Source organism: Ranitomeya imitator, chromosome 7 (genome assembly GCF_032444005.1).
Source record: "Ranitomeya imitator isolate aRanImi1 chromosome 7, aRanImi1.pri, whole genome shotgun sequence".
Lineage (NCBI taxonomy): Eukaryota > Metazoa > Chordata > Amphibia > Anura > Dendrobatidae > Ranitomeya > Ranitomeya imitator.
In genome coordinates this window covers 186,670,976-186,697,928 of record NC_091288.1, presented here as the reverse complement: position 1 = coordinate 186,697,928, position 26,953 = coordinate 186,670,976, and the positions used below count along the sequence as shown (strand labels likewise).

Here is a 26,953-nt window from a genome sequence, read left to right as displayed (position 1 = left end):
AAAAGTCTCAATACAAGTTGCATGCATAGACATTTAACCACCATGCATTTGCAAGCCTGGACTAACTACCAAACGTCCCTTAAGGTTGTAGCACCCTCGGCCAATGAAGCTAGTCAGCAACGCAACATCCCTTCCGGCAGTGTAGGGCCACCATTTTCCGCACCACCTGCAGTATCTGTGCAGGTTTCTTTGCCAGGCCAAAGCAGTCAGGGTCAGGGAATCACCAGTTTCGTAGTAGGAAACACTGCATCTAGGGCACCGGTGGCAACAATACCATCTCCCACCGTCTCTCAGTCTGCCATGTCCACCGGCACCCCCGCTAGTTCCACGATCTCCAGCTCTCCAGTCCAGCTCACCCTACATGAGACTATGGTTAGAAAAAGGAAGTACTTAGCCTCGCATCCGCGTACACAGGGTTTGAACGCACACATAGCTAGACTAATCTCGTTAGAGATGATGCCCTACCGGTTAGTTGAAAGCGAAGCTTTCAAAGCCCTGATGGACTACGCTGTACCACGCTACGAGCTACCCAGTCGACACTTTTTTTCCAGAAAAGCCATCCCAGCCCTCCACCAGCATGTTAAAGAGCGCATCGTCCATGCACTCAGGCAATCTGTGAGCACAAAGGTGCACCTGACAACAGATGCATGGACCAGTAGGCATGGCCAGGGACGTTACGTGTCCATCACGGCACACTGGGTAAATGTGGTGGATGCAGGGTCCACAGGGGACAGCAAGTTTGGGACAGTTCTGCCTAGCCCACGGTCTAGGAAACAATTGGCTGTAGCCGTTCGCACCCCCTCCTCCTCCTCTTCGTCCTCCTGCAGAAGCGAGAGCTCGTCCACAGACCGCAGTCGCACAACCACTCCATCCGCAGCTGCCACTGTTGCACACCAGGTCTCCCATTATGGGGCAGCTACTGGCAAACGTCAGCAGGCTGTATTGGCTATGAAGTGTTTGGGCGACAACAGACACACCGCGGAAGTTCTGTCCGAGTTCTTGCAGAAAGAAACGCAGTCGTGGCTGGGCACTGTAGATCTTGAGGCAGGCAAGGTAGCGAGTGATAACGGAAGGAATTTCATGGCTGCCATCTCCCTTTCCCTACTGAAACACATTCCTTGCCTGGCTCACACCTTAAACCTGGTGGTGCAGTGCTTCCTGAAAAGTTATCCGGGGTTATCCGACCTGCTCCTCAAAGTGCGTGGACTTTGCTCACATATCCGCCGTTCGCCCGTACACTCCAGCCGTATGCAGACCTATCAGCGTTCTTTGAACCTTCCCCAGCATCGCCTAATCATAGACGTTGCAACAAGGTGGAACTCAACACTGCACATGCTTCAGAGACTGTGTGAACAGAGGCGGGCTGTTATGTTTTTGTGGGAGGATACACATACACGGGCAGGCAGTAGGATGGCAGACATGGAGTTGTCAGGTGTGCAGTGGTCGAAGATTCAAGACATGTGTCAAGTCCTTCAGTGTTTTGAGGAATGCACACGGCTGGTTAGTGCAGACAACGCCATAATAAGCATGAGCATCCCCCTAATGCGTCTGCTGATGCAAAGTTTGACGCACATAAAGGATCAGGCGTCTGCAGCTGAGGAAGAGGAAAGCCTTGATGACAGTCAGCCATTGTCTGGCCAGGGCAGTGTACAGGACGAGGTAGCGGGCGAAGAGGAGGAGGAGGACGAGGAGGATGATGGGGATGATTATATTTTTAATGAGGAAGCTTTTCCGGGGCCACTGGAAATTGGTGGCGCGGCAAGGCCGGGTTCTGGTTTTTTGAGGGACACAAGTGACGTGGATTTGCCAGAAACTGCCCCTCAACCAAGCACAACCGCAGATTTGAGAACTGGAACTTTGGCCCACATGGCGGATTATGCCTTACGTATCCTCAAAAGGGACACACGCATAACTAAAATGATGAATGATGACGATTACTGGTTGGCCTGCCTCCTTGATCCTCGCTATAAAAGCAAATTGCAAAATATAATGCCACATGAGAACTTGGAACTAATATTAGCAACCAAACAATCAACTCTTGTTGACCGTTTGCTTCTGGCATTCCCTGCACACAGCGCCCATGATCGTTCTCACACGAGCTGCAGGGGCCAGCAGACCAGAGGAGTTAGAGGGGCAGAAATCAGAAGTGGCGTTGGCCAGAGGGGTTTTCTGACCAGGTTGTGGAGTGATTTTGCTATGACCGCAGACAGGACAGGTACTGCAGCATCAATTCAAAGTGACAGGAGACAACATTTGTCCAGTATGGTTACAAACTATTTTTCATCCCTTATCGATGTTCTCCCTCAACCGTCATTCCCATTTGATTACTGGGCATCAAAATTAGACACCTGGCCAGAATTGGCAGAATATGCATTGCAGGAGCTTGCTTGCCCGGCAGCTAGTGTCCTATCAGAAAGAGTATTCAGTGCTGCAGGTTCAATACTAACAGAAAAAAGGACTCGTCTGGCTACCCAAAATGTAGATGATCTAACCTTCATTAAAATGAACCACAACTGGATTTCGAAATCTTTTGCCCCACCTTGCCCGGCTGACACCTAGCTTTCCTATGAAAAGGTCTTGCCTGTGGACTATTCTGAATGCCTTTTCCAATCTCGTAATTTTCTGCACCTGATTGTCCAGCATACGACATGTTTACACCTCACTAAATGGCCAAACTCCCCACACGGGGCCGTGGTATCGACACTTGGCGACAGCACCCGTGAGAGTGCAGTTTGTCTGAAGAGGTGGGTGAGCCCGCTTTTGGTCGACGGCACTGCCACTGGGTCCCTCCTAGTACAATAAAGTGTCTCTGGCGGTGGTGGTGCGCACCCAACGTCAGACACACCGTTGTAATATGAGGGGCCCTGGGCCTGTACCGCCGGCCACAAGACAGTTTCCCCCCACCCAAGCTCAAACAGTGCTCTACCACTTGCAAAATTATCTCACAGCTCCACCAATGTTTAGTCTATGCGCTGACATCCTTCAATGCCTGCCACTGACAATACCATTGTATTGACATTTTTGTTATGTTAGGCCTTCGATGCCTGTCTGTGGTCACTCCTTCCACTAGGCCTCCACTGACCACACCACTGCTGCCCGTGTACCCCTGTAACCAATTTAAAATTGCCTACAGCCATGTGTTATTATTTTAGGCCTTCGATGCCTGTCTGCGGTCACTCCTTCCACTAGGCCTCCACTGACCACACCACTGCTGCCCGTGTACCCCTGTAACCAATTTAAAATTGCCTACAGCCATGTGTTATTATTTTAGGCCTTCGATGCCTGTCTGCGGTGACTCCTTCCACTAGGCCTCCACTGACCACACCACTGCTGCCCGTGTACCCCTGGAACCAATTTAAAATTGCCTACAGCCATGTGTTATTATTTTAGGCCTTCGATGCCTGTCTGCGGTCACTCCTTCCACTAGGCCTCCACTGACCACACCACTGCTGCCCGTGTACCCCTGGAACCAATTTAAAATTGCCTACAGCCATGTGTTATTATTTTAGGCCTTCGATGCCTGTCTGCGGTCACTCCTTCCACTAGGCCTCCACTGACCACACCACTGCTGCCCGTGTACCCCTGGAACCAATTTAAAGTTGCCTACAGCCATATGTTATTATTTTAGGCCTTCGATGCCTGTCTGCGGTCACTCCTTCCACTAGGCCTCCACTGACCACACCACTGCTGCCCGTGTACCCCTGGAACCAATTTAAAATTGCCTACAGCCATGTGTTATTATTTTAGGCCTTCGATGCCTGTCTGCGGTCACTCCTTCCACTAGGCCTCCACTGACCACACCACTGCTGCCCGTGTACCCCTGGAACAAATTTAAAATTGCCTACAGCCATGTGTTATTATTTTAGGCCTTCGATGCCTGTCTGCGGTCACTCCTTCCACTAGGCCTCCACTGACCACACCACTGCTGCCCGTGTACCCCTGGAACCAATTTAAAATTGCCTACAGCCATGTGTTATTATTTTAGGCCTTCGATGCCTGTCTGCGGTCACTCCTTCCACTAGGCCTCCACTGACCACACCACTGCTGCCCGTGTACCCCTGGAACCAATTTAAAATTGCCTACAGCCAGCCCAATTTTTTTATTTTAGGCCTTCGATGCCTGTCTGCGGTCCATTCTTTCTACTACTACTACACTGACCAGGGCACTGCTGCCCATGTACCCCTGGAACCAATTTAAAATTGCCTACAGCCATGTGTTATTATTTTAGGCCTTCGATGCCTGTCTGTGGTCACTCCTTCCACTAGGCCTCCAATGACCACACCACTGCTGCCCGTGTACCCCTGGAACCAATTTAAAATTGCCTACAGCCATGTGTTATTATTTTAGGCCTTCGATGCCTGTCTGCGGTCACTCCTTCCACTAGGCCTCCACTGACCACACCACTGCTGCCCGTGTACCCCTGGAACCAATTTAAAATTGCCTACAGCCATGTGTTATTATTTTAGGCCTTCGATGCCTGTCTGCGGTCACTCCTTCCACTAGGCCTCCACTGACCACACCACTGCTGCCCGTGTACCCCTGGAACCAACATCAGAAAATATAAAAATAAGTATTTTGCTTATAAAAAAGAAAATACTGGAGAGATATCAAATGCAGACATTTTAACATTAAAAACAAACACATACAACAAAAATCTGGTACAGTACTAAAAATGGCCACCAGCTACAATAACTTTCTCCTGCAAGTAGTTAACTGAAAGGTTTTTTCAATTTTAAACACAGATATGGCATCCACCGAGTGTTGTCCTGTCGCGTCTTCTTTATATTATTGCCAAGAAGATGCAAAACAATGAAAATAATAAAATCATTATTTACCAAAAAAATAGAGTAAGTCAAAACCACATTGCAAATAAACATTCATTACAAATAAAGAAGCAGGGCGCGTCCGAGGGTGAGTATATACCTAATAAGAAAATAATCACCCTCGGACGCGCCCTGCTTCTTTCCGACAGCCTTCCTTCCTAAGAATCAGCCCTTCCGTGGTGTAGAGAGAGGGTTTGTTACACTCCAAGGTGTTCCCCAGGTTGCCTTTCCTGAGCTTCGATCTTCCGGCTCTCGTTTAGTAGTTGTTGGAAACTACGCTGCATTAGGCCTACAAATTGGGTATGGGGTGTAGAGAGATGGTGTGTTCCACTCCAAGGTGTTCCCCAGGTTTCCTCTCCATTGCTTCGATCTTCCGGCTCTCGTTTAGTAGTTGTTGGAAACTACGCTGCATTAGGCCTAGAAATTGGGTATGGGGTGTAGAGAGATGGTGTGTTACACTCCAAGGTGTTCCCCAGGTTTCCTCTCCATTGCTTCGATCTTCCGGGTCTCGTTTAGTAGTTGTTGGAAACTACGCTGCATTAGGCCTACAAATTGGGTATGGGGTGTAGAGAGATGGTGTGTTACACTCCATGGTGTTCCCCAGGTTTCCTCTCCATTGCTTCGATCTTCCGGCTCTCGTTTAGTAGTTGTTGGAAACTACGCTGCATTAGGCCTACAAATTGGGTATGGGGTGTAGAGAGATGGTGTGTTACACTCCAAGGTGTTCCCCAGGTTTCCTCTCCATTGCTTCGATCTTCCGGCTCTCGTTTAGTAGTTGTTGGAAACTACGCTGCATTAGGCCTACAAATTGGTTATGGGGTGTAGAGAGATGGTGTGTTCCACTCCAAGGTGTTCCCCAGGTTGCCTTTCCTGAGCTTCGATCTTCCGGCTCTCGTTTAGTAGTTGTTGGAAACTACGCTGCATTAGGCCTACAAATTGGGTATGGGGTGTAGAGAGATGGTGTGTTCCACTGTAGAGAGATGGTGTGTTCCACTCCAAGGTGTTCCCCAGGTTTCCTCGCCAATGCTTCGATCATCATGCTCTCATTTAGTAGTTGTTGGAAACTACGCTGCATTAGGCCTACAAATTGGGTATGGGGTGTAGAGAGATGGTGTGTTCCACTCCAAGGTGTTCCCCAGGTTTCCTCTCCATTGCTTCGATCTTCATGCTCTCGTTTAGTAGTTGTTGGAAACTATGCTGCATTAGGCCTACAAATTGGGTATGGGGTGTAGAGAGATGGTGTGTTCCACTCCATGGTGTTCCCCAGGTTTCCTCTCCATTGCTTCGATCTTCCGGCTCTCGTTTAGTAGTTGTTGGAAACTACGCTGCATTAGGCCTACAAATTGGGTATGGGGTGTAGAGAGATGGTGTGTTACACTCCAAGGTGTTCCCCAGGTTTCCTCTCCATTGCTTCGATCTTCCGGCTCTCGTTTAGTAGTTGTTGGAAACTACGCTGCATTGGGCCTACAAATTGGGTATGGGGTGTAGAGAGATGGTGTGTTCCACTCCAAGGTGTTCTCCAGGTTGCCTTTCCTGAGCTTCGATCTTCCGGCTCTCGTTTAGTAGTTGTTGGAAACTACGCTGCATTAGGCCTACAAATTGGGTATGGGGTGTAGAGAGATGGTGTGTTCCACTGTAGAGAGATGGTGTGTTCCACTCCAAGGTGTTCCCCAGGTTTCCTCGCCAATGCTTCGATCATCATGCTCTCGTTTAGTAGTTGTTGGAAACTACGCTGCATTAGGCCTACAAATTGGGTATGGGGTGTAGAGAGATGGTGTGTTCCACTCCAAGGTGTTCCCCAGGTTTCCTCGCCAATGCTTCGATCATCATGCTCTCGTTTAGTAGTTGTTGGAAACTACGCTGCATTAGACCTACAAATTGGGTATGGGGTGTAGAGAGATGGTGTGTTCCACTCCAAGGTGTTCTCCAGGTTGCCTTTCCTGAACTTCTATCTTCAGGCTCTCATTAAATTGTGGTTAAACGGAACAACTGCATTTGGCGTACTAGTTGGTTTGGGGCCTACTATCGGTGTCTGCCGCTCCTTGCTGTTCTCCTGGTTTCCTGTCCTGAAATTCCGTTTTCAGGCGCTCGTTAAGTAGTTGTTAATGTTAGACTGCATTTGGCCTACTAGTTGGGTTGGGGCCTACTATCGGTGTCTGCCACTCCTTGCTGTTCTCCTCCACTGAACAAAGCTGTGCCGCCTGTTTACTACTGTTGCCAATTTTGAACTGCATTTCGACGACTTACTGATTTGGGCCTACTCTCTGTGTCAGCCTCTCATTCCAGTTGTCCTCCACTGCAATGCCCCCTGATTAGTCCTGTGTTACCAATTTTGAACTGCATTTAGCCCACTTTATTCTTTGGGCCTATATCTGTGTTTCCTCCTCATCCTGCCCATTGCCCAGCCAGTGATAGATGAGTCTGCTGGTACATTGACCCATAACGCAACATTTCCCGTGCACGCTACACTGCAAGATTGTGACCCTGCTGAAAGTCAGGTCCCCCTTCCCGCATACCATACCACCTTACACGGGGACAAACAGGAAGGTGCAGATGAAAGTGCAGGTTCCTTCATCAGGTGGGGGGAGGAATACTAGTTGGCGACGTCACTGGCACAGGGCCTCTCATGGTACGCAAAAGTGTTGCTGCCGGTGGGAGGCGCCCCCGCCGTGCAAACACACCGCTGTACTTTGAGGGGCCCTGTGCCAGTGCCAATGCCAACGAGTGGGCCCCCCCTGCTTGCTCAGGTTCACAGCACTTGCAAAGTTGAAATACTTACCTCTCCCTGCTCCACTGCCGTGACGTGGTCCAGATTTCCTGGGCCCACTAATTACTTGAACCAGCCCTACCCACCACAACTTTAGCCAAATGACCCCCAATTTCAAATGCCTTCCAATTATTATAAGGTAAATTACGCTTGACAAGCTTCATTAAGAAGAATGGATGGTTTTGACATTAAAATGGGCACTCTAGGTGTTTTCCTGGCCCCCACTCACTGCCGACTATGCTGCCCCATTGACTTGCATTGGGTTTCGTGTTTCGGTCGATCCCGACTTTACGTCATAATCGGCCGATTTCACTCGACCCGACTTTTGAGATAGTCGGGTTTCGCGAAACCCGGCTCGACTCTAAAAAGGTCAAGGTCGCTCAACTCTAGTCCTGAGCCGAAGCTGAACTTCAGATGTAGCAGTCATCAACTCCACTTTTAAAGGTTTTTTTGGGGTCATATGATATCAACTACATACCCTTAATGTAAGTCATCAATACCAGATCTGTGGGGATCCGACATCCACCAAGCCCATCAGGTGAGCTGCGGCAACCGGATGTAAACCCAGCTCCGCTCAATGTGTAGTGGCTACTGCCATGTACTGAAGATCAACATCTATTCAAAGGAATAGGAGCTGATCTGCAGGACCTGGCACCAAAGGAATGGTGGAACTGCAGTACTGTGGACCTGACGCTACACATTGAATGCAGCTGCACAGTCCAGCTCTGCTGAATATTTACACCTGGTCTCCATCAGACTTCTACCCATCTGATTTTGATGATATATCCTGGAGACAGATCTATGTAAAATGACCAGATAACTTCATTAACAAATTCATGAAGCTGCACACCTTTTAGGGAATTCTGTCAACTCAAATGTAAACTTCAAACTAACCATATCCACGTAGGAAATCGAGCAACAATAATTATAATCATTATTTTTAATTTTTAAATCACTCTCTCCTTGCAGCTGACATCGCTACACAGCTATAACCGAGCAATGTCATCAGCGAGGAGAGAGTGATTTGTGTGCTCTCTCCTGCACTGAAGTGATAGCAGAAGAGATGAGCAATGTCAGACAGCTGAGTAATTTGCGTGCCCGCTCCTGCACTGAAGTGATGGCAAAGGAGATGAGCAATGTCAGAAGCGAGGAGAGAGTGATTTGTGTGCTCTCTCCTGCACTGAAGTGATAGCAGAAGAGATGAGCAATGTCAGACGGGGAGTAATTTGCGTGCCCTCTCCTGCGCTGAAGTGATGGCGAAGGAGATGAGCAATGTCAGACGGGGAGTAATTTGCGTGCCCGCTCCTGCGCTGAAGTGATGGCGAAAGAGATGAGCAATGTCAGAAGCGAGGAGAGAGTGATTTGTGTGCTCTCTCCTGCACTGAAGTGATAGCAGAAGAGATGAGCAATGTCAGACGGGAAGTAATTTGCGTGCCCGCTCCTGCACTGAAGTGATGGCGAAGGAGATGAGCAATGTCAGAAGCGAGGAGAGAGTGATTTGTGTGCTCTCTCCTGCACAGGGAAAGTGATCATATACCAGAGGTTTATCTTCAGACAGTAAATCAACATACTTGAAGTGACAGTAACCTAATACCTGGACAGAACTGTGCACCGAGACTTTTAGCTTAGGGTGCACTGAACACCTTCATTTCCATATTACAATAAAGCTGTTTTTGAGCAAATGGAGGAACAGATTTAAAAACAAAAGTAACTATTCTTATTTGTACTCCATCTTCTACAAGGCTATGTGGTTAGTTTAAAGATTAAATTTGGGGTGAGAGAATCCCATTAACTTGACACCCTAGTACAGCACAAGCCATTGAAAGTGTCAATTTCTGCAACTGAGTAAGTAACCGTAAAAAGTCAGGTTGATCATTGTTATCTACTCAGCTTTATGAACCTGATCAGTGAGACATTTGTAAAAGCAGCTCTCGCAGATATGGCCCATTCATACACAGTTGATAATATAGTTCACTATTCATTTGAATATTGGCCTTGGAATGCAACATTTTACCTAATATAGCCAGACACAGTTTTTTCACCATGATAAACCAGACTGAGAAGTTGGACTCCACTTAAAAGTGTTGTCCACTATGAATGTGCCACTTGTGCCTGTCAGCTTGTACAGTGGAAAGCTCTGATATGTATTCCTACTGGAGTTTCTGATCCACTGGAGATACAAGGGGTGCTGCTCACACTGTTGTCCACCCTGTAGTCTGATCTAATACTGGAGATACCATGAATAGTGAGGTAAGAAGAGGCTGCTCACACTGCTGTCCACCATGACTATCTGGTCTAATACTGGAGATGCCATTAATACTGAGGTAAGAAGAGGCTGCTCACACTGCTGTCCTCCATGACTATATGATCTAATACTGGAGATGCCATTAATATGAGTTCTGAGGTAAGGAAAGGTTACTCACATGTCTGTCCACCCTGTCTGTGTGATTTAATGCTGGAGATAGCAGGGGTGTGAGGTAAGAAGAGGCTACTCACAAGGCTGTCCACCTTGTCTATTTGATCTAATGCTCGATATACCAGGGATGCTGAGGTATCCCACATAATTCTGGAGATACCAAGGGTGCTGAGGTAAGAAGAGGCTGCTCACACTGCTGTTCACCCTCTCTATCTGAACTAAAGATACCACAAGTACTGAGGTAAGAAGAGGCTGCTCATACTATTGTCCTCCAATATATCTCATATATTACTGGAGATACCAGGAGTGCTGAGGTAAGAAGAGACAGCCCACATGGCTATCCACCCTGCAATTGCTTTTTTGACCTGGAGATGGCTTGTCGCAATGTGGTATAGGTTATATTTAGGTCGCAGCAGAAGGCCTCTTACTGCACATGCTCACAGGTACATATCCTATTCACATTCTTTAATATATTTCGGTAGACAAAAGGAGTATGATTTGTTAATTAAATGGAATCTGTCACCAGATTTTTGCTGCCTCTGACAAGCAGTGGTAGGGACAGGGTTAGACAGAGCTCATGACTATGGAGGACTACCTGGCAGTAGGTTTACTAGTGTCTAGCGACCATATTCTGCTGGAAAAACAGTGTTTTATCAAAATGACAGCAAACAAACCAGTGAGTGACATCACTGGAACCAGAATCTCTTTCTCTACAATATGTTGCTCTCAGATTAGATGGCAGAAACCTGACGAGACATTTCCTTTAAAGGCATTTATTAAGGTATTTATAAAGACATTTTGTATTTATTTATTTATATGCCTGGAAAACCCTTTAAGTGAACGTACATAGTAAGATGTTACAGAGGTGAGCAAAATCCCCGTATCTTGTCTTCTAAAAGAGGACATCTTTAGATGGCCTTTCAGTGAAAACCAGTTGGACTCAGTAGTTGCCCTCCAATAAGTGGAAGGAACAGAGGACAGCAAATAAATTAATGACTGCCAACTCTTCGACTGATAACTTGACTCTTCCTACTTTAGAGCCATTTGAGCACATTGGAAAGGTAGAGTTTTACATGTGAGCCCTATCAGCTTTTCTCCGTGGATTTGAAGACAGGCAGATGGTTATATTTTGGACACCTACAAGATTGGAAACCTACAAGTATCACATTTAAAGGGCATCCAAAAGATGTCATGGGTAAGAAATGTTTCTCCTAGTGACAAGTTGTCTTTAACTACAAATCTTTAAATAAGGGTAAATGTGTTCTTAAGTTTTGTATGATAGTATGATAAAAAATCTATGGAGAGATTGAGCTAAGAGACAGAATTTGGTGGTAGGACATGTGCAGAAGGTCCTCATGTATTGTCCCATTAATAGTGCTGCCATTTATACCCACTCACCTCCAAGTCTCTTTGAGTCGGCTTTTCCTGTTTATCCGTATCTGCTTCATACTGTAGCATAACCTGTAATTGTTCCTCTGGAGTAATGGGCCTGCTCTCTGGGTAGGTCATGGTCTCTGTCTGCTGCATGGTCTGATCTACAGACAGTGGCTCTAAAGAGCTATACCTGGCTATCCATCTGCATAATAACAAAGGAAATTATTTCTAGCCATCATATTGAGCAATTATAACAATGATACCTATTCAATGTAGTGCTGACACTACATCCACATTTTATCCATCAGTAAGATTATATAATAGAACATATTGTTATTAGAGATGAGCAAATCTTTTAAAACTCGAATTTGCCAGCTTCGTATGAAAAGAAGAGTATGACACTCTGAAGTCTATTATGCTGCATCCAAGCACTTTAATGCAAACACCAACTTAGTAATGTCAAGGCAACCTCAACATATATAGCCATAGGTAGATGGGTGCTAATTAACAGCCTGTTTTATAACACATTGCACTAATGGACTATTTAAAGACAATCCAAAAATTATCCCTTTTTGTGATCAGTTAGACGGTTCCGTCACTGCCTGCAAGTCTAGGCAAACGAAGAATTCTACTAAGTATTCTCTTGCCTAGGTCTGTGGTCCACGCCAAACTTGTTTGACGATGCATTTTTATAAACGATGTATGAAGAAGCCAGGACTTGATGACCATTCATTCTTCTATCACTGCCTGTCCTGTCAACTTTTTAGGTTGTTTTATGTGTCTATCATGGTGTCCAGACCATGGAGAATGGAAAATCAGGGTTTGGTTCCTGAGACTATTACCCTCTCCGACTACGGGAGACAATGATAAAGAATAAAACTACAACAGCATTTTATGTTCCCTGTCCCGGTCAAGAGCACAAGAACTCACATTAGTCAATGCAAAAAAAAGACTCATGTACAGATGCTCTAACATATGTGTCAGGACTCTGAACATTTTTTATTACCTTTTGTTCATTACTGCCCTTTTCCAAGATGGCGTCTTTGGTCTCATGTGCACTGTGTCTTCCTGCTATAAAACTCCACCCCAGCCTTCAGTCTGTGCTAGAGTATTCTGCCTTGCATCCAGCTCCTGACCCTGGTGACTCCTTGGCTATATACCTGCTCCTGTGAACCTGTGTGGTGATCCTGCTACTCTGCTCTAAGTTCCTGCTGCATACAGTTTCCAGTAATCCTCCTTCATCTGCTGCTTGTGTTTTCTTCCATCTGCATTTGTTGGACATGTAAGCTGTTTGCTGCTCTGCTTAAACCTGAGACTATTACCCAGGCCTCCCTGGTTGAGCTAAGATATTATTTGAACTGCCTTATAAGCATATCTATCTGTGTTTGGACTAAACAAGGACTTATTCGTGTCAAGTATCCTCAAGAATAATTGTGCTTCATAGACTTTCTGCGTGATTGCATTTTCCTCTGAAGTTCCCTATAGACTGCTAAGCTGCGTTTAATACTTACACCAAGTGTTGTGGACTTGAGTTTCTCTCTGCACCTGTTTGAATCACCGTGTGATAATATAGACTTTACCACTTATAAAACTGTGTCCTGTAGTTGTCTTGTTCCACGCAAAGAGTCTCCTGAGTTATCCCCTATAATTATTACAATATGTAGCATTACATTCCATCTTGTTGCAGTGTCGGAAATAAGATGGGGTTCAGTCATACCGCTTCTTCATTGTAAATTCTGGAGGACATTCTATGCCACATAAGAACAGTTGAAATGTCCATACACTCTACTGGCCAAGAGCATGTTCAAGGATTATATCTGTTATAGAATGTGCACCTACTACACGCAGAAAGTTCCAGACAGCATGGGCTAATTTGCCCAAATGTATGGGAGCCACAAGGTTCTCGGTACTGTTGCTTGCAAAGGTGCTTAGTTGTAGTTAACGTGGAGCCATCCAGTGTGACATTTGATGCTATTGGAGAGTGGAGATGTTCTTTGAGGAGAACATGGAGGAGGTTCATAAGTGTGACCCAGTGTAGAGATGTCACCAGTCACCACCTGGACTGCTTGCAGAAGTACGTTACTGCTGTTCAAGGCAATGGCTCAATGGGCTGCTGTCAACTGATTGACTGTGTCATACCACGAGATGTGATAGCTGCAAGGCAATGTAGAGAAGCCCACCCACGGTCAAGCCTTCACTGGCAGATGCAATCTTCTACTATGTGTAAAATGGTAGCAGCTATTTTTGGCAAATTCACCAATTTCCTAAAAATCATGCCAAATTTAATATAAATTGATTTTCTTATCTCCAATTTTTATAATATATATGATTCTAGGAATTATCTAGAAGTCATCTCATAAAAGTTATGCTCCTAAATGTATAATGGGTCTTCAGAGGAGTCTACAGAAGCCTAGCATTTCTAGGAGAGATAATCTTTATTACCTATCAGTGTTATGTTTGCTCCTGGGAGACAGTTTCAACTTTTTCGGCAGGCATGAAACATCCTTTGAAGCTGAATCTATTAGTTAAGGAAACCGACAGCTTGTACCTACAAAAGAAAGAGCATACAAAACAGCCAAAGAGAATATGAGTCATAACAGCTTACATTATTATTATTATACTAAAATTACTTTATTTTAGTTTTTTAGTGACCAATGTAAAGTATCGTTTGCTAGTCGATCAACACCAGTTATCACAATGCATTCTGACCAGGATTGTAGATGAGAGGGAACCTAGGTCACAAATATGCACCTAATATCCCTGGAAAGTTATCATATTAATACCAAGGCTTGTATTAAAGGGAATCTGCCATATAGCAGAGTGAGTGTGTATGGAAAAGTTGGGCAATATAGCTGCTAGATGAACCATTGTTTGGCCGACTGGTCTAAAATCTATGGGGGACTTTAGAGCGGAAACATCTTTTTAGCTCTATGCTAATGTTGATCTTTTATGAGAGACCTTCAAAATTAACTCAGAGTTCCCTAATAGGGATGTTGGCATTTATAGGGGTTGTCTGGAACTATTTTATTTTATTTTTTTACTATGGGCCTAAAAATGAACAGGCAACTAGTTGCTAACAGAGGCAATAATTAGCAACTAACAGTTAATAATAGTAGGCAGCTACTGGCCCGTTCTACCCAGCACTGATCAGAGCAGTCACCAACCGCTCCTGCAGGCGATTTAGCTGCTCAGCGTCAACAAAAAGCAACTCTTCTTCTTCTGGGCTGCTCTGTCGACAGGGTGTGACTGCCAACACAATGCTGATTGACAGCCAGTTGCCCGTAATTAGACACCAGGGAGCGGGCGATCAATCAGCATAATGTTGGCAGTAACGCCTCGTCAACACAGCAGAGCGGAAGGGAAGCTGCTGCTCTGTTGATGTGATGTCAGCAGAAGCCGCTGAATCACCAGCAGTAGTAGTCAGTGACTGCTCTGTGCCGGCAGAGATCGGTGCTAGATAGCTATCAACTACCTACCTGTTAGTTCTTAGGCTTATAGTAAAAAAAAAAATAGTCCTAGATAGCTCCTTTAAATGGATACCTGTTGATATTCTAAAGCAGGGGTGAGGAATCTCAGGCCCCAGGGCCATTTACGGCTCTTGATGACCTTTTGTCAGGCCCCCCAAGCAGATTCTCAGGGACCGCATTCTTGGGCAGGAAGGTGTATTTTGATTACAACCAGCTCATTAATTTCTTCTTGCTCTATTAGCACACACACACACACAGTTCACTACTGAACACTGAAGGGCATGCAATGCAAGATTACGTCCTGACACCAGTGCCAGAGTCAGGATGTACTTTGTGGGCGCAGTTTGTCCGGCCCCCGAAGGATGGTATAAATATCCAAATGGCCCTTGGCAGAAAAAAGATTCCTCACCCCTGTTCTAAAGGGTATCACATTGTTGTGACCTCACTGGTAAGGTTATTTTTCACCAAGGAAAAATAAAACATTACCGAGTTATCTTAAAAATTAATGTAGAGGGACATCCACAAAAGCTTTGAGTCCTCAAGAGCGGGAGAAGCTCTTCTGTTCACTCAGCTAATAGATGAGGATCCTTAATGGGCCACCTACATTAAACTGAGAATGCTAAAATAGTCCAGAACTACTAGGCTCAAGGGAGAATATCTGCAATATTGATTGATTAATCATAATACTTATTATTTAGCATTTTTATTATACTCATACAGTTTACCTCTTTTGTGTTTTTTTTAACTATTTTGTATAAGCAGTAAAAAGAGGAAACTTTTCACCAGAAGACATTTTAGGTTGTTGGATGACTACAGTGGAGGTAAATAAGACACAGCCTAAAAACCCATGGTGTTGGATTTGCAGAGCACGTTGAAAGGACAAACTTCTAATAACCCATCTCAGGAGCACACGTTTTGTAGATAATAATTTTGAAGACGGAGGTGTCTGAAAAAAAAAAAGCTCAAGGCAGACTTTCTTTTTCCTTCAATTAATTCTCCAGTGGCAGATCAGCAGGAATGACTTTAAGGATATGCTTATAAAACATTAATTCACTTTTCTAGCAGATGACGCAATATGTCTCTGCAGAGAACACCACCGGAAAACCATGCTTAACTCCTTCGAGGACATTGAAAAGGCTAATGACTGACAACTAAAGGTTAGGAGAACATCTCAAGGCTCTGACTTGTGGCTCGCATTTTGCTCCCTTTAATTAGTTTTTTCTTCTCCCATGGATTCCATATAAATCCCTAGAAATGTAAATTAAAATCATGATATAATCCAGCACGTATTATGGAGATATTCTCACCAAGTATTTCTTACTTTAAGAACAAATATAGCACCTTACAGAGTCACCTCCACTTGAAGCCACACACATTATGGCCTTCAACATTGCATTCTCCAAATGTTTCAGGTCTCATTAATGGAGTGTTTGGATTTTAAAGCATTGGTGACTAGGTAGCTGTGGTTGGCTGAAAAGTGCCTCATGTACACAAAGGGTGGAAGACTGGAAGTAGCTTACACAAGGCAGCCAGAAAACACAATCCAGAAGGAAGGACAGGTACGTCAGAAGTGCAAGCCATGGCAATACGGGTGTGAACACCTAATGGCAAAATTGCTCTGATATCATAGGATACTACTGAATTAGACAGTGTATGATACTATCATTAATAATAGTGTGAGATTTAAAGAAAATCTTCTGATATGCTGCATACAAAGGCTTACTATTTTTCTATTGCTTGAATTCAATAAAAAATAAAAAATTAGACCACTTTGCAATTAGTCTTTATTAAAAGGGCTATGTGTGGAGGCAGAGCCTCGACTGATTGCAATGGAAGTCATTCAATAAAAAGTCGGTATGAACAAACTTCTTGTCCAATGCGTCTTTAAGTCACAGTAAAGATAAACTTCCCCAACGCACAAAAATCTTCAGCACAAAAAATTGAATAGAAAAGTCCACCACAATTCTCACCAAAGTGTAGTTAATGAAGCAGTCACATTAGATTTTTTACTAATTATAAATGTGTATGTATGCACGTAATGTAGTGTGAGTGTATTAATATACTCACCTACCACTGCGCTCTCTGGTGTCCAGCACCGATCTTCTCAGCTTCCCAGTGACGTGACCGCGATTATCCAGGTCACTCTGTGCTCTATGCATGAGCCGGAAGTTCAGAGAAGTTGAGAGAAGAGCTACCAGGATGGTGAGCAGACTGCAAAGTATGTCCTACTAACTCAGAATGGTTAAAGGATCTGAGAATGTTTAGCTTGCAAGAATGAAGGCTCCGAGGAGACTTAATAGCTGTCTACAAGTATCTGAGGGTCTATCACAGTGTAGAGGGATCATCATTATTCTCATTTGCACATGGAAACATGAGAAGCAATGGAATGAAACTGAAAGAGAGAAGATACAGATTAGATATAAGAGAAACCTTTATGACAGTGAGTGTGATCAATGAGTGGAACAGGCTGCCACGAGAGGTGATGAGTTCTCCTTCAATGGAAGTCTTCAAACAGAGGCTAGACAGACATCTGTCTGCGATGGTTTAGTGACTCCTGCATTGAGCAGGGGATTGGACACGATGACACTGGAGGTCCCTTCCAACTCTAATATTTTATGATTCTAAGTCTCTTTTACAATAAAAATTTGTGGGGCCACGTTCTGACCCTCCACAGGATTATACTGTAAAAGTAATATCCGGGTCATGCAGAGCGCAGTATGACTGGGAGCGTCTGCAGAATCAAGGAAGATTAATGTCACCTTGGTGAGAATTGTGATGAACGTTTCTATTACATTTTTGCACTGAAGATTTATGTGCATTGGGGAAGTTTATATGTACTATGATGTAAAGAAGCATTGGAAGAAAAGTTTGTATTTGAATATCTGAACGAGAAATTTTTTTTATAGGCCTTTAAACAGCATTTATGAAGAAAAATGAAAATATGACTTGTCAAGAAAGAAGATACATTTTCAGATCTTTTTCCCACTTAAATAATAATTGTCAATTTAATTTTGTTTCCCACAAATCAATAGCACAGGTGAAGATAAGCTTTGTAATGCGCCTTACACATTTTTAGGATCACAATTTCTAGATCTTTAAAAAACCCTAACTATTCATTCTAAGGATTGGCTATTTTCATTTTCATTTTAATAAATGCGTTGGGAACCTAATTTTGAGGCACTTGCTAATATATCAGTATTTCAGGTTCTCCTCCTTTGTGCAGCGCTGCCCACTTGTTAGCACCGCTTCTTCGCAGTCTGCCCACATTGAGGGCGTAGTCAGACAGGCGTATAATACGGGCGAAGATTGCATCGCAATGCTTGGACTGGCCGGTGGCTCTCCTGACCCGAACGTGGCAGCCTGTATTTCTCTGTAGCTGTCACGCTCATGTCCAAAGAGCTGCCAGCCAGTCCAAACAATGCGATGCAATATTCGTCCGTGTTATACAGTCGTCTGACTGTGCCCTGATGGCTGAAATGGGGGCATGTGACCACATGGTTTATTATCCTCCTGCCATTAAAAAAAACCACCTTCCCCATGCACAGTATTTTAGGAGGCTAATGGACAGATCTGCTCACATGCTCCCGCATTAACTACCAATGCAAGAAGAGAATAACTATGAGGATGGCAACACTAACAAGTGAACGTTGATTCACATAGAGAGAAAAGGTAATACTTATATATATTAGTAAAGGCCACCAAATAAAAACCTCTGCGTACTACCTGGACAACCTCTCGTGAATCCCTGTTTCCCCACAGTAAAATAATAACACCTATACTGACCCCTGGTGTAGGCGCCCTTCCAGCAGTGTTGGGATGGGCTCTCCGGGGAATCACTGAGGCCAATAAGCACTGGCTTCACTCTCCTCTCCGACAGATGTAATTGACATCGGCTGTGGCTGCCCTCTCACTTCCTCCAGATGTCTTGATTTGTCTGAAGGAGGTGAAAGTGAAGCCAACGCTGACTGGCCTCAGAGATCACAGGGATTGTAGCGCGATCTTAGGGAGAATCAGTGCCACACCACGGGAACTGTTCCGGCACTGGAGGTAAGTGTAAGGAAACATAGGGATTCGGTAGAGGTTGTGCAAGTAGTAGACAACACCTTGAATAGATGTTAATAACTCCATGCTCGCAATGGATAGACCCATACAAGTAACAACCCATATATAAGTAAGGACGTCTTCATTGAAGTTCTAACAAGGTAAAGGATACGCGAGGCGGCTCTGAGTCTAGGTGACATCTTTGCTGTGCTCGGCCTAGGAGATGGCATCTTCTTTGACATCTCTGGGAGCTTCAGGTCACGAGCTGTCGGTGAGTAATTATTGGCTATGGAGTTACTGGGATTACGGTGGTATCTTTGTTCTTTGAATGGAGCAGCCAGGGTCCATGATTTGCTTTGCATCAGTGGAGGGTAGATACTGTGCATAAGAACGAGCTAAAATGCAAAAACAATAGGATGGATAGAGGTATTTTCTTTATCATTACAGAACTAAGAAGTAATCAAGAAGGTGAATAAAGGGATGTAACAATACTTCTTGTAGACCTGTATCTGAGACAACTTCGTAACAAACGGAATATTATATGTCGCTGCATGCTTTCAAACCTACAGACTGTTGCCAATAAACTCTTCAACCTTGAGATGTTTGGTCCTTAACATCCAACTACCCCTTACACCCTCAGCTGAAAAGAATTTGTCAAAGATCTTAAATTCTTTTCCATCAGAAGAATCAATCCACGCTGCTATCGGGGAGGAAACTATTTCGCGAGGGGTAAAGAATATGATTGTTTCATCAACTTGCATTTTAATGAACCATCTTGCGATGATCAGATTTCCAGCCAACATTGCCATGAATTACACATTACTGAACTACTGTTTCACACCATTTTTTCTATCTCCATCAGGGGCTTCCATGTAAAGCCCAGAAAAAGGGGAATCAGATGGAACCCTGAGCCAGACTGAATGTAAAGTCTGAAAATTTCAACAGTTTGATGGAGAATTATGTTCAGAGAAATAGTGAATGGGCTATATATAAAAGGACTTCGATTAGGGAATATGATAGGTCGCCATAAACAGATGTGTTTTTAGGGAGCGCCTAAAACTGTGTAAGTTGTGGTTGGTCCTAATTTCTTGTGGTAGAGCATTCCAAACAATTGGTGCAACTTAGGAAAAGTTTATAATGTAAATAATATAATAAATATCATTAATGTAAATAATATAATAAATATCATTAATGCAAAAATATATCTGATAATGTCATAATAACCCCATATGCAATTGAGACAACAGAATAATAAAGTGCAATTCCATAAAGATAATGTGCTAAATATGGATGTCAGGTCCGAGCATTCCTACATGAACAGTTTCCTGGAAAGTGGATTAGTTGTCGTGGGCCAGTTGAATGGCCACCAAAGTCTCCCGATCTGACACCCTTAGACTTTTATCTTTGGGGTCTTCTGAAGGCAATTGTCTATGCTGTGAAGATACGAGATGTGCAGCATCTGAAACAAAATATACTGGAAGCCTGTGCTAGCATTTCTTCTGCGGTGTTGCTATCAGTGTGTCAAGAGTGGGAGAAGAGGGTTGCATGGACAATCCAACACAATGGGCAGCACTTTGAACACATTTTATAAGTGGTCATAAATTTGTAACTAACTCATTAAAGGGTAAAGTTACATTAAAACCAAGCACACCATTGTTTTTTTTGTGAAATTTTCAATACGTTTGATGTCTGGAGAGATTACAATAGAAACCTAATGATTAGGGTGTCATGGTTAGAACCTCACACGTATCGGTTTGGAGGCAGCTTCATCAGCTTGCTGTAGTTTTAATACAATCAGTGTTTTATCAGCAGGAGATAAACACTGCAGGACTAAGTGTTACTTGCCAGGAAGTCCAACTAATTTGTGTAATCACGCCCCCAACACTGATTGGCTGTTTGCTGAAAATGTACAGTGTATACAGAAATCTGCCAATCCGTGATGTGGGCGGGGATATACACAGGTCAGCAGGATTTTATCAAAACTGCACCGAGCCATCCAGTAAGTGACACATAGCTAGAATCAGGTTCTCTGCCCCTACATCATGCTGCTGAGATTGTATTACTTTGCAGCAATGATAAATTATTCAATTGAAGAAAGTGTAGCAAGAACGTGTACAGCCTTTACCTCTATATAGGAACAGCATTGTCAGCAAACAAGAGATTGTAGAATTGGCCAAAGTGTTAGGGAAATAGCATAAAAGGGAAAACAAACACCGAGCCCCTTTTTCTTTAATTATGGGGTCCTTGCTTTTTTATGTATGTTCCAGTAGCCCCTATTGCTTTGCTGATATGTGAATCTCCCAAGGGTTCGATGCGATCAGATTACATTGATCCATTTTATGAACAAGCCATTGATGATCTTTCCTGAAAAACCTCTGTAATACGCCTTCATTAGCACGTCTTTATTCATGTATGAATTGACCGATGAAAGAAATACGTTATCTCTGTGCGTTGCGAATCCCATGTGATTATTTCACATTTATGAGACATGGACATCACAAGTCACCTGATGCACCCTCCTATGATCCTTCTATCAGGCATCGAAACATAAGCAGAGAATATTGATCAAAGTATGACATTCTGAAGTCAAAGCGACAGGCTTCGTGGTCTAAGAAACGACAGATCTGTGCAAAATACAATACGGTTTACTTTTCCCTTTGATTAAAGTTCCTGTAGTCTTCTCATTATCCCCCAGAGACCAATTTGGAGAAAATTCGCCTTCAACACCCTAAGCCATAGATCACCCGGCTGTACATCTGTAAATGGTAAAGTTACTCTTTTACAGCCGATAAGTCATTCCCTGTTTTATTAATAGTAGTAATAAGAACAAGTCTGTGAATAAGAAGAAGTGCAATAATCGTCACTTTGAAGAAGCGTTAGAAACTCTACTGTTGTATAAAAGATGGAGAAGCTTTGAGGAGAACCCGAATCACAAGTTCATCATTCTTCCATGTTGGAGTTGGGTAGTGTCGGAGGGAAAACCTTATCTAAGGGTAAGCAGGAATGAGAAATATCCTGAATTTTAATTGCACTGGCTTCCAGTGATCTATTGTGTTGTTTTACTTGATTAATGGGAACCACTCAGAAGATCAAAGAGGTTGTCCTTCTTTACGGACATTTGGAGCTAGAAAAAGCTTTTTTGTTTTTTATTTTTACTTACATTTTGCATGTTGATCTTTTGAAGGATTTTGTTTCCCTGACAATTTTAAGGGATTATCCAGGATTATATTAATTTTTTCCTATGTGCTAGAGAACTAACAGATTGGTGGGTGATAACTACATGCCTGTCTGCCTGACACCGAGCGGTTATTGACCACTCCTGCCGGCGATTCTGCAGCATCTGCTGAAGTCTCGTTGACAGAGCAGCGGCTTCTATTCTCCTTTGCCATAAGTACAGTGTCCAGGGATCTGTTAGCCATGCACAGACCGCAGGCAGCAAGAGGAGAAGGAGGAGTTAGTGCGAGGCTATGGCAGTGAGTGAGTCGGCGTCCCTGCCGGGTGAGGGGACAGCGTTCCGGGACGTCGGCACTCCAGTACTTCTTCACGTGGGCAGTAATGATTTGGACACCAGAGCTTCAAGGGAGCTTATCCGTGACTTCAAGTACGATTGCCATAGACTCTTGTCTTCCCACCCAGGTGTTCTACTCATTTGGTGTAACATCGTTTCACGCCTATCATGGAAACATGGGCAAGTGGTCAAAAGGATGAACAAGACCCGCAGTAAAGTCAACAGAGTGGTGTTGCACGTCATGGGGAATCGTGGAATGGCACTATAATTTGGAAGTTCCTTTTCAGGAATTTTTGAAGTCAGATGGAATTCATTCAAATACAATTGGTATAGATAGTTGGTCTTTTTCTCTGATGAAAGGGATTGAGAAGGCTTTATGTTTGTGGTAGGACTCGCATGCATAAAGGGTCATGCCTGCTTGTCGTGGTGGAAAAGGAGGGTTTTGAAGGAGGTTGATTGCACTGAGGATGGGGGAGACAAGTCTAGGGATGGTGTTTTATTAAATTAGATTAGAGAATTTGGGTCCTTAGATTTATTTACATGTGGGCCTATGCAGTCACATATTCCGAAGTCATGGTTACAGGACAACTATAAGATGATCATTGAAATGCAATTACCTCCTCACATGCAATTTAATTATTGCTTGATTTAGTAAATGCATGAAAACTGAGGCAGTTCTATTTGTGAACAGAAGATAGGAATCCAATATATCCTTCCTATCTTCTCTTGTTGAATACCCCAGAGATATTTTTTTACTCTAAAAATGTTTAAAAAATTATATAAAGCATCTGGGAAAAATAATAAAAAAAAAGGTAATACAAAAATGAAAAGTCCCCTCAGCTAAAATGTGAAAAAATACTATTTTCATCCATAATACAGTTTAATGTATACAGAAAACAAACGGAAAAAAGGTCTACACATATTAGGTGTCATACAACCATAATAATCCCAGGAATCCATTCAACTATATTATTTGTAAAATATAAATAAGCAACTAAGGGCGCAGCACACAGTCTCGAGTCTCTGCAGCAAATAAAGGGACAATACCACCCTATTTGTCCAGTATAAAACGATTTGTAAAAGAGAAATTTATATTTGCGCTAAGAAACTGAGAACACTTAAACAAAAAAAAATCCAACCTAATATTGGAATAAAACTATGCAATATAAAAGAAAGAGAAAACCTTGATACTCAGATAAAACCAAAAAAGAAAATATCAAATTACCTCTCTGAAAAAGGATAGCGACGTACGAATGATGGTCCCAACTGAGAGCAGTTCTTATGGTGTGTAAGTTTTCAGAGTCCAGAGCAAGGGAAAAAAAGAAAAATGATACCCAAGAAGTTGGGCCGTTCCAGCCGGTAACAAACGCCCCTCTGGGAAATATCAAGCAGCCACGTGCAGTAGATGCTTGCACCGGATCTATAGTAAAGCCGGCAAGGTGCAGAGGAGCTGCAGGACCTTACGTGACTGGCTATGGAGCGCACAATGGACCAAATCCAACTAGTTTCGGAATACACTGATTCCTTCGTCAGGGATGGTCCGGTTAGCAGAATGGGCGCTTAAATATCATGCAGCTGGTAGGAGTCTTGTATTATGTATTAAAAGCGAACAATTCTATTTCGCTAATCAAGCCATTGGGTATAAGAGTGTTCATTTCAAAAATCCACCTGCTTTCATCTCGTGACATTTGGTGAATAAAATTGCCCTTTCTCTAAGTCTTTTTAACTATTTTGATTCCAGTGACTATGATATCTTTAATTGAGCCCCCATGATACTTTGCAAAGTGTTGTGATAAAGGATGGCCCATGAATTTATTACTAATATTGCGCAAATGCTCTGCAATTCTTACACTCATTGGACGTATAGTACGCCCTATGTATAATTTCCCACAGGGGCATTTCATACCATAAATTACCCCCTGGGTGGCACATGTAATAAAGTCCTTGATGCCAACTTCCGTGGACTGGTTGGCAATGGTAAATTGTTTTTTGGTGCCTAGTTTTTTAGACGATAGGCATCTTTTACATGGAACAAAACCAAAAGGAAGATTTGCGGGTCTGGAGCTCGAAATCTGGAGATTTGGTGGGTTTGGAAATCGTTGGTGTAATTATATTCCCCAAATTGTTAGCCCTCCTATATATAAATCTGGGACGTTCTGGTAATGATTCCCCAATGACCTTATACTCCTTTAGGATACTCCAATCTTTATATACAATCCTTTTCAAGATTTTACTGTTAGAATTGCGCTGAGTTATAATAGGGACTTCCTCATTTGTCAAATAATAACTCGTTTTCTTCTTATGTTGGAGTAATTTTTCATGTGGTAATTTTTCCACCAGCTCTCTTGTTTGTGTCAACAAGTTCTTATCATATCCTTTATGATGGAACCGTTCAATTGAAGTATCAGCCTCTACGTCAAAGTCATTCGGTTTTCAACAGTTCCTATGAGCTCTTATGAATTGGCTTTTAGGGACATTCATAAGCCAACTCGGAAGTTGGCAACTCTCCAAAGAAATGTAGTTGTTGGAATCTGTGGGTTTATGGTAGGTTTGAGTTTGAATTTTATTTTCCTCTATAAAAATTTTCAAATCTAAAAAATGTATTTCTTTGGTGCTGGTGGTAGCTGTAAAATTTAAAAAATATTGATTTTTATTTAATTCATTAATAAAATCGGACAATAAATTGGGACCACCAGACCAAATAAAAACAATGTCATCAATAAAAAGCTGCCATAGGACCAGGTTCGCCCGCACTGAGCCACCCTGGTAGAAGGTTTCCTGCTCCCACCTGCCCACATACAGGTTGGCGTAACTGGGGGTGAACCTGGTCCCCATGGCAGTCCCCCACTGCTGGGAGTAATAGTGCATCCCAAACCAAAAGTAGTTGTGGGTTAGTATAAACGCTATAAAATCCACAACAAAGGCAATCTGCTCCTCAGGTGTAGTACCATTTTTGGACATAAAATGTTGGACCGCTTCACCGCCCTTTCCGTGTTGAATGATAGTGTATAAGGAGATGATATCAAGATATCCCATTATATAATGCTCTTCCCATTGAACAGTAAAATTTGTAAAATATGGGAGCTATCTTTCAAATAAGATGGGAGTTTAGGGCATAATTTTTGTAGATGACAATCTACAAATTTAGATAGGTTGGCTGTGAGACCTCCTATTGCTGAAATTATAGGTCTCCCGGGTGGATGGACTGGATCTTTATGTACTTTAGGTAGATAATAAAAATATGGAACTCTGGGATGAGTAGTGTTAATAAAAATCAAATTCATGCTTGTTTAAAAAATCTTTTTGAAGTCCTCCTTTAATTAAATGGTGCATCTCTTTAAGATAATTGTCTGATGGGTCCACCGATAGTACTTGGTACGTGTGTGTGTCCCCCAATAGACGTAAAGACTCTTTATTATAGTCAGCAGTGTTTAAAATAACTATACCCCCTCCTTTATCTGATGGTCTAATAGTAATCTCTTTATTATCTTGGAAGTTTCGAATCGCCTTTCGCTCCTGATTGGACAGATTATATTTGAATTTTGCGCATTTTTTATTAGAGATATTTCTAATGTCATAAATAACATTTTTCTGAAAAGCCTCAAAGGCTTCTGAATATTCTTGAATGGGATGGAAGTTTGATTTCTTTTTTAGGGAAGTATGTTCATAGGGGTCATAAACTTCCATTGAGCCATTTGGGTCATTTATAATCAGTTTCTTTTTCATATAATAACCAGCCTCCTCATGAATAGCTTGGTACCTACAAAGGCCCGAAATTTGTCAAACTTGGTGCTGGGTGCATATTTCAGGCCTTTACTTAGTAGGCCAATTTCATTTTCACTTAATGTGTGATCACTCAAGTTGAATATTTGTTGTTGTTGTTTTAGAGGAACTATTTTATTTTTCTGTTGTTGGAGTTGTTTACTTTTTTTTGGTAGATTGCCCTCCCCTACAGACCCTTTTCCGTATTTTTATTTTTTTTGCCTACCTGAAAAAAAGGAAGATGGTTTTGTTTAGTTTTCTGTTGTGACTTTCTCTGTTCTACGGGGCGGGTTGGGAGGTTTCTTACTATTGGTGATTGGAGGCTACAATTTCTTCTAGGGATAGATGGGGAGTTTTCAATATTTTCAAGTGTCGAAAATCTGTTCTGGATGGCCACAGAAGGTAGTGGGGAGAGATGTTCCGTGTGACACCCTGAGGAAATTGATTATCACTTATTTCTGTGCCAGGTATGTTGTTAGTCCCTTCATCAATATTAAGGTTTTCCATATCAGAAGTGAGGTGAATTGAGAACCTTTCACTTGATGTTAGGAGTGAACTCTCACCCCATTGTATTTCATCCATCGTTATTAATTGACTATTCCTCCTTGGAGAATGATAATCCTCATTACTAGTCCCCCGTGGTTGTGATTATTGTAATTATTCTGAGATGAGTGAAAATGTCTGTTCTCACTATCTAATATTAGGTCCCTTCCAAATTTCTTCTGTTTCTATTCTATTATTTCTTTTTTTTTCAGCCTTATCCTTCTACGTATACTCGTGGAAAGGTGAATAATT

The 26,953-nt window shown here is 43.0% G+C and overlaps 1 protein-coding gene across 1 annotated transcript in view; it reads right to left on the bottom strand.

The window, feature by feature from the left end:
* The window catches only part of DNAH3 (dynein axonemal heavy chain 3), a 332,604-nt gene that overhangs the window by 257,173 nt on the left and 48,478 nt on the right, over positions 1-26,953 (bottom strand). The window contains exons 3-5 of the mRNA XM_069734194.1: positions 19,061-19,283; positions 13,823-13,892; positions 11,405-11,582 (exon numbers count right to left, since the gene is read on the bottom strand). Coding sequence (XP_069590295.1) covers positions 11,405-11,582; positions 13,823-13,892; positions 19,061-19,283 — 471 coding nt within the window. The remainder of the gene's footprint in view (positions 1-11,404; positions 11,583-13,822; positions 13,893-19,060; positions 19,284-26,953) is intronic.